Source organism: Fukomys damarensis, unplaced genomic scaffold (assembly GCF_012274545.1).
Source record: "Fukomys damarensis isolate Sample0158 unplaced genomic scaffold, DMR_v1.0_HiC HiC_scaffold_19, whole genome shotgun sequence".
NCBI classification, from domain to species: domain Eukaryota; kingdom Metazoa; phylum Chordata; class Mammalia; order Rodentia; family Bathyergidae; genus Fukomys; species Fukomys damarensis.
Window position 1 is genome coordinate 25,654,547 of NW_022900931.1, and position 7,383 is coordinate 25,661,929.

A 7,383-nucleotide genomic window follows, 5' to 3' on the forward strand; every position below is an offset into this window, starting at 1 on the left:
TTCGGCGTGGCCCGGGGCTGGATGAGCGAGGAGCTGAAATGGTCCAGGCTGCCCGTGGCCTCCAGGGAGGCCTGCGAGGCCTGGCTCCGGGATAGGCAGCGCCCCGAGCTCTTTTCCCGCAACATGTTCTGCGTGGGGGAGGAGCTGCGGGGGAGCGGAGTCTGCCAGGGGGACAGCGGCAGCGTCTACGTGGTGTGGGACGGTGGTGCCAGCCGCTGGGTGGCCACGGGCATCGTGTCCTGGGGCGTCGGGTGCGGCAAGGGGTACGGCTTCTACACCAAAGTGCTCAACTACATGGACTGGATCAAGGGCGTGATGGGTGGCAGGGGCTGAGCGTGGACAGGAGGGCAGGACCAACCAGAGCGGCAACACAGGGTCAAGAGAGCTGGGAGTGAAGAGCAAGCCCCTCCAGCCGCTGCTGCAGCCAGGCACCTGCTTGGGAAACCCTCCTGCCTCGGCCTACACATTTCCAGCGGAATTGTATCAGTGGCCCTGTCCCTTCTCTGCCTTCCAGCAAGTTTGCATCAGGGAAGCCCCGCTCCGCTAGGCAACTGTCACCTGCCGGTCTCTTCCGTGCTGTGGAAGAGGCGCCTTCTCACCCCCTTTCCCGTGGTGTGTGGAGGAAGAGTCTTCGTGGCATTTTGTGTCTAAAGGCCGGTCACCCCCACGACTCCCGGATGCAGTGGTAGTCGTAGCTCCTTCTTCGTTTTACGCCTTTATATGCAGGTTCTTCTCGCGTTGTTCCACTTCCTCCTCTAGCGTGTGTGCAGAGCGCGGGTTTGAGCCTCGTCCTACAGACACAGACGGACGCTGCAGCCCGGGAGACGCGACGGTGGTGACAGCGGCTGCAGAGCCTGTTTTCCCCAGATCCCTGACGCCTCTGCGGCGGTCTGCGAGTCTGAGCTGCCCTGTCCATCCCTGTGTCCTTGCAGATTCTCTCCCTGGATGCCCTGCTCCTGTGAAGGGTGCTGCCTGCTCTCCTGGCCCTGCAGACACCTCAAGGGCCCCAGCGCCCACTGTGATTTCCCATAGACACTGGTCGGTGCCGCTGTCATAGCTGAACATAAATCAGAGCAGACAGGGTCAGCATTGAGAGCCAAGTCGCTCTAGGATCAAAGGTTAAATTTATCTTTAAAAATAGCAGGATTAGGGGCAGCCTACTTTCCAATCCCCCTTCTGTCTCTCTTAGACAGAAGCTGTCTTTCTCTAAATAAATTTTTCCTACACTTAAAAATATATATATAACAGAATTAGGGCTGAGGATGTATCTCAGCAGCACCATACTGGCCTGGCAAGCACAAGGTCCTGAGTTCAATTCCCGGTACCAGAAAACAAAAAATGTGGAGTATACATGTGATTACTACTATTTTTTAAATTTATGCACAGTTCAAAGGACTATTAAAAATACTTAAAAATTCTTATAATACTAAGCAGAGATTGTTTTAATGGGGTATGATATGGGCCATTTGGTTTTCCCCTATTTCTCTATTTAGCTTAGATTTTATTTAATGAGTGTATATTGTTTTTATATATTTTACTTATTTTTATTATTGAAAAAAGTATTTGTATGGGCCAGGTGTGGTGGCCCATGCCTGTCATCCCAGCACTTAGGAGGCTGAGGCAAGAGGATTGCTGTGAGTTCAAGACCATCCTGGGCTACATAATGAGTTCCAGGTCAGTCTGAACTGCATAGTGAGACCCTGTCTTTTAAAAAAAGTATTTGTATTAAAAATTATGTGTCTCCCTTCCAAGACAAAAATATATATGCCTATACCTTCATATATATGTCTAGATCTATATATTTACATCTTTACATGTAGATGTAGACCCAAATCTAGCTCTAAGTTTGGAGATCTAAATTTATATTTAGAGATATAAATGTACAGCTGATCCGAATCTAGAATATAACTATGAATGAGAGATACAGAGATACATCTGCAAAAAACCTACCATTGCTTTAAAAGAAAGTCTTTTCCCCAGAATCAAACCCTAGCAAATAAACCATGTAATTCCAGTTTAAAACAAACACAGGAGCACCTTCCTATGGCTGTGTCCCTTTTTCATTCCCGGTGTCAATTCAGGGTGTAACAGACATGCATGAGTGAAGTTAGTTTGAGTGGCTGGGCAGAGTGCAGTGGAGCTGGGCCTGAAGTGGTGAGGTCCCCAGTTTGTCATTCTTTGTGTTTTGTTTTGTTCTGTTTTTTGAGACTGGGTCTCACTATGTAATTCAGCCTGGATTTGAACACCAATCCTCCTGCCTCAGCCTCCTGAATGCTGGAATTACAAGCAAGCACCACCACACTAGGCTTCCAATTTGTCACTCTTAAGTCATGTGACATCACAGCAGAGCACAACCCAGAGCCCCCAGGATGGATGAGAGAAGTTCAGATGAGACTTAGCCTCTTGGACCACCTCCTCCTTGCCTGGCCTGTCTTTGCCTGTTGTGCACATCACACACACACACACACACACACACACACACACACACATATGCTGCTGTCAGAATTTTAACGTCCCATTAGCCAGATAAGATTTTCTTTTCTGCTCTTCTCAGAGCTGGTGTGTCTCTTTTTCTCATCTTTTGTCTTTCCTGTCCTGGTCCATGGCCAGATCAGCCCTGCCCCCAGATTCATCCCTCGGCTCCAGCACAGCCTGCTGAAGACCCCTCCAGACCTCTGTGGCTTGTGCCCCTCCGTGTGCCTGTGGTCTGACCACATTCGGCAAGGATGCAGCCAGGGCCAAACAGGGACGAGTCCATCCCTGTGAGTCCTGGAAAGTGCCTGGCTATGAACCAGGGCAAACAGTGGGGAGACGGGTAAAGGGGTTCATCTAAGAAGGGAATCAGCTTACAAGTGGGTAGAAACCACCATGGAGAACTGAAGAAAGGCTCCCAAAAGGAACAAAGTTTTCCATCAAACCCCACCTCCTAGACGGAAGAGCTCTCTGGGACCTGAATTCCCTGAAAAAAGACCAACTCACTCTTGCTCTACAGCCACACCCTTTGCCTAAGCACTAAGGAATTTAACCCCTGGGTCTGGAAACACAGGGTGCCACCTGGTATGTCTGAGACCCAGGTCCCCTGGCAGGCACAGGCTACGCTGCAGGGCCACCAGACACAGCCACCCTCCCTCTAGATCTAGGTGTCACTGGAACAGCAGAGGCCTTCTCCTCTGTCCTCTCTGGCACGCCCTCCTCAGCCCTGTGCTTCCTGTCACCCCATCACAGCCCTCTCCTGGACTGGGGCTGCAGGGCGACCAAGGCAGGGAGAATGGGGTCAGACCTCAGGATGCCTCTGTGGCCCCGACTCCTGGACTGGACACTGCCCTGGCAAGAACACCCAAAGCTGGGGTCCCCATTACCCTTTGGGTAGGAACCCTGGAAGCATGGCAGCAGTGGCTAGGCAAGTCTCTGCAGAAATGTTGAGAAATGCACGGAGGAGGACTGGACTTCCACCCGAAGGTCCCCCAGGACCAAAACCAGACCCAAGCTCAAAACCAGACTCAGGCTCCTCCGCACTTCCCCAAGTTACCAGCAGGTGGCAGCACCAACAGGGCTATCAAAACCAAAACTACAGAAACTCAGATTTTTTTTTTCCGTTTTGTTTTGTTTATGCAAATAGTTAATTCCCTGCAGCATTCCTCCGGGAATGGTCTCCCCTCCACCACCACAGTCATCCCTCCCCTTCCCTGCTCTCTCCCTCAACACTCTGTGCATGAAGACGCTGTCAAGAGAGCTGAGTCCCCAAGGACAAGCAGGCCTGGGAAATGTGAGTAAGGCTGGGGGCTGAGGCAGGAGCTGGGGCCGGCACAAGAGGCCCAGGGCCAGGGATGCCCCCTCCCCACCTACCCCGTCTGTGCCAGCACACACCGCGTGCTCACTCCCAACATGTTCACCGTGCTGAGGACCCGGGAGGCCATGGCAGACACAGCCAGCACTGCCTTCCCTTCCTTCCTCTGGTCCCAACACAGGGAGACATGAAGGGCGAGGACCCCCACCCTGCTCAGCAGGAGGAACCCGGGTTTCCCAGACCCCATGGAGGGCTTCTCCCAGAGGGTTCTGCTGCCCCTTTGGGCCCTAGTCCGGGGCCCTGGTCAGGTGCCCTGGTCCCATGCCAGTCCCATTCCAGGAAGGGGAGGACAGGGAGGGGTTGGGAAGGTATCTCTGGGCTGGACCCTGCCTGGGAGGGACTTGAGGCAGCCACTGCAGAGGCCACCCCAGCCCTGAGCAGCTCCATGGGTCTCCTCAGGGCACAGAGAGGGTCCAGGCTCCTCAAAGACTCCTCTTTCTCTTGGGCAGGTGGCTCTCTTTCCTCCTGGTGTCAGCCCTGCTCTGCGGGGTGGGAGGCTCCATCCCCATCCCTCAGAAGCTCTTTGGGGAGGTGACTTCCCCTCTGTACCCCAAACCTTACCCCAACAACTATGAGACAACCACTATCATCACGGTGCCCCCCGGACACAGAGTGAAGCTCGTCTTCTGGCAGTTTGACGTGGAGCCTTCCGAAGGCTGTTTCTATGACTACGTCAAGGTAGGAGGGGCAGGTTGGGGGTCAAAGGCCCAGGCCTCGGGTCACCCTGACACTGCCCAGCCCTGTCTGAGAGCCATGCGATGCCATGGAAGGGGTGCCCATGAGTTTTAGGGCACCTAGCGGTCACCATGGGGAGAAACCCAGAGGAAGGGAGGCCCAGGAGTGTCACCCAGCTGCCTTGGGGTGTATCTCTTAGAAACATCTGCGCCTCAGTTTCTCTGTTTCTGTGGAGAATATGGCCGTAGCTGCCACTTCAACAGGAAAAGAAAATGAGACATGAGATTAGGACCAGGCAAAGCTTGTGCACCTCCATCGCAGGCAACAGCCTGGAGGGTGAGGGAATAACACAGAGCCCTCAGAGCTTCCCCACAGGGGACACAACATGGGAGGAAGGAGGGGATGTGGGGGCCTGGATGGCAAGGAATGGAGGAATCCATGAGGAGATTCCGGGCAGCTAGGCCTTGTTCTCAGCTGTGTGTGCAGAGGCACGGCTGGATGGAGAGGTTGAATAAGGCCCATGGTGCAGAGTAAATGAAGACAGAAATGAAGACCCGTCAGGCTCAGGGCTGAAGGGATAATAGAGGCTGGACAGAGACCTCCCGGATGCCAGGGGAAGAAGGGCCCAGAGGGGTGGGCGAGGAGATCAGAGGCCTGTGGGGAGGTGGGGCATACAGTGGGGGGTGACATGCCGGCCACAGGCGACCTCAGGCGGAAGCCGCAGCTGCAGGTGACATCACAGGTGTCCGCGGCAGCCAGGACCAGTAGCAGTGAGCAGCGGGTGCCACTGTGGGGATGGGTTGCTCTGGGGTGCACAGGGGATCGACTCCTCAGCAGGACTTCTTCCTCCCCCTGTGTCTCCCACCAGATCTCCGCCGACAAGAAAAACCTTGGAAGGTTCTGTGGACAGCTGGGGTCCCCCCTGGGGAACCCCCCAGGGGAGAAGGAGTTCGTGTCCCAAGGGAACAAGATGCTGCTGACCTTCCACACAGACTTCTCCAATGAGGAGAACGGGACTGTCATGTTCTACAGGGGCTTCCGGGCCTACTACCAGGCCGTGGGTAGGTGCTCCCCAGGCTCAGCGGGAAAGGGGGGCCTGAATCAGAAGGAGCCCAGAGCCGGCTCTCCTTGTTTCTCTCCTCGAGAGAAGGGGCCTGTCCACTGGCCTCGGCCCCTGGAGTCATTAGAGAGGCCTGGATGTTCTGCTAGGCCTCTGGCAAGCGGCCTCTCTGAGACCAGAGCTCCTGCAGGAATTTCCTGGCAGGGCCCCAGCCCTTCCTTCTGAATCTCCAGACCTCGACGAATGTGCCTCCCAGCGCAACTCCGTGGAAGAAGACTCCCAGCCCCGCTGCCAGCACCTCTGTCACAACTACGTGGGCGGCTACTTCTGTTCCTGCCGTGCAGGCTACGAGCTGCAGCAGGACAGGCATTCCTGCCAGGGTGGGTCCGTGGGGCACGGTGGGGCGGCGGGCACTGCGTGGGCATTGCTGGGCCCCAGCGAGCCCTGAGCCTCCACTCTCACAGCTGAGTGTAGCAGCGAGCTGTACACGGAGCCATCGGGCTTCGTGGCCAGCCTGGAGTACCCCCAGCCGTACCCGCCGGACCTGCGCTGCAACTACAGCATCCGGGTAGAGCGCGGCCTCACCCTCCACCTCAAGTTCCTGGAGCCTTTTGAAATCGATGACCACCAGCAAGTGCGCTGCCCCTATGACCAGCTCCAGGTACAGCCCTGACCCGAGGACATCTCCCTCTCCTTCCCGTGCCCACGCAGCCAACTCAGACAGGGGTGACCAGCTTCGCACACATTCCCGCGCTACCAGGAGTCCTGGGGTCCTGTCCACCTTCAGCTGCAAACACACACCAGCAGGTGTCCCCGGGGGTGAAAATGCCCCGCTCTGCGTCACTGTCCCTCCACTCCCATCAGATCTACGCCAACGGGAAGAACCTGGGCGAGTTCTGTGGGACGAACAGGCCTCCCGACCTGGACACCAGCAGCAACGCCGTGGATCTGCTGTTCTTCTCTGATGAGTCCGGGGACAGCCGGGGCTGGAAGCTGCACTACACCACAGAGAGTAAGGCTGGGCCTGCAGGGCGACTCCGCAGCACAGCTCATGAGCCCGCACTGGGCCTGGGTCCCGGCCCTAGCGCCAAGATCAATAAATAAAAATAAAACATGGCGATAAGGCTCCCAGGCAGGCCTCCCTTGAGGGGAGAGGGACTGCCGTGCTCTGAAATGAGCAAGTTCCTCCCCACAGTCATCAAGTGCCTGCAGCCCAAGGCCCTGGACGAGTTCACCATCATCCAGAACCCGCAGCCGCAGTACCAGTTCCGGGACTATTTCATTGTGACCTGCAAAGAAGGCTACCAGCTGGTGGAGGTGAGGACAGGGGTCCACAGGGGTCCATAGCAGCTCTAGGCTCACACACACCAGAGTCACTGAGGGCTGAGCATGTCAACTGGCTCCCCAGCTAGAGTGCACAAGCAGTGTTTTAGAAGCACTCATTCTGGGTCCCCTCCGGATGGCGCTCTCCCATCTGTGCTGTGGACTATTTAAACTCTCTCAGGTGACCCTGATATGCAGCCAGGTTCGAGGCTCTGACCTAGTCCATAACTCATTGTGGAGCGGGGACAAGAGGAGCACAGCACAGACGCGGTGACTCCCTCAGTGCCGTGAGGTGGTTTTGTACAGCAGAGCTGGGCCCAGCCTCCTGCTTCTTGCTCCAGGGTCCACAGTGGACCCACTGCCTTGTCAGCTTCACAGACCCGGGACAAAATATGGTTTTATCTATGGACCAAGGTCACAAAAGCTGGTAAACAAAACAGTGTTGCTTTTTCCTTTCTTTTTTTTTTTTTTTTTTTTT

General features: G+C 55.5%; 2 protein-coding genes across 2 annotated transcripts in view; both read left to right on the top strand.

Annotated features, from left to right (window-relative positions):
* Positions 1-1,237, top strand: part of C1rl (complement C1r subcomponent like) — a 7,462-nt gene extending 6,225 nt beyond the window's left edge. The window contains exon 8 of the mRNA XM_019205640.2: positions 1-1,237. Within this exon, the coding sequence (XP_019061185.1) occupies positions 1-333 (333 nt within the window). The 3' untranslated portion in view covers positions 334-1,237.
* Positions 1,238-3,612: 2,375 nt separating this feature from the next.
* Positions 3,613-7,383, top strand: part of C1r (complement C1r) — a 7,941-nt gene continuing 4,170 nt past the window's right edge. Inside the window, exons 1-7 of the mRNA XM_010611698.3 lie at positions 3,613-3,766; positions 4,297-4,525; positions 5,391-5,583; positions 5,816-5,962; positions 6,047-6,243; positions 6,447-6,594; positions 6,778-6,899. Coding sequence (XP_010610000.1) covers positions 3,765-3,766; positions 4,297-4,525; positions 5,391-5,583; positions 5,816-5,962; positions 6,047-6,243; positions 6,447-6,594; positions 6,778-6,899 — 1,038 coding nt within the window. The 5' untranslated portion in view covers positions 3,613-3,764. The remainder of the gene's footprint in view (positions 3,767-4,296; positions 4,526-5,390; positions 5,584-5,815; positions 5,963-6,046; positions 6,244-6,446; positions 6,595-6,777; positions 6,900-7,383) is intronic.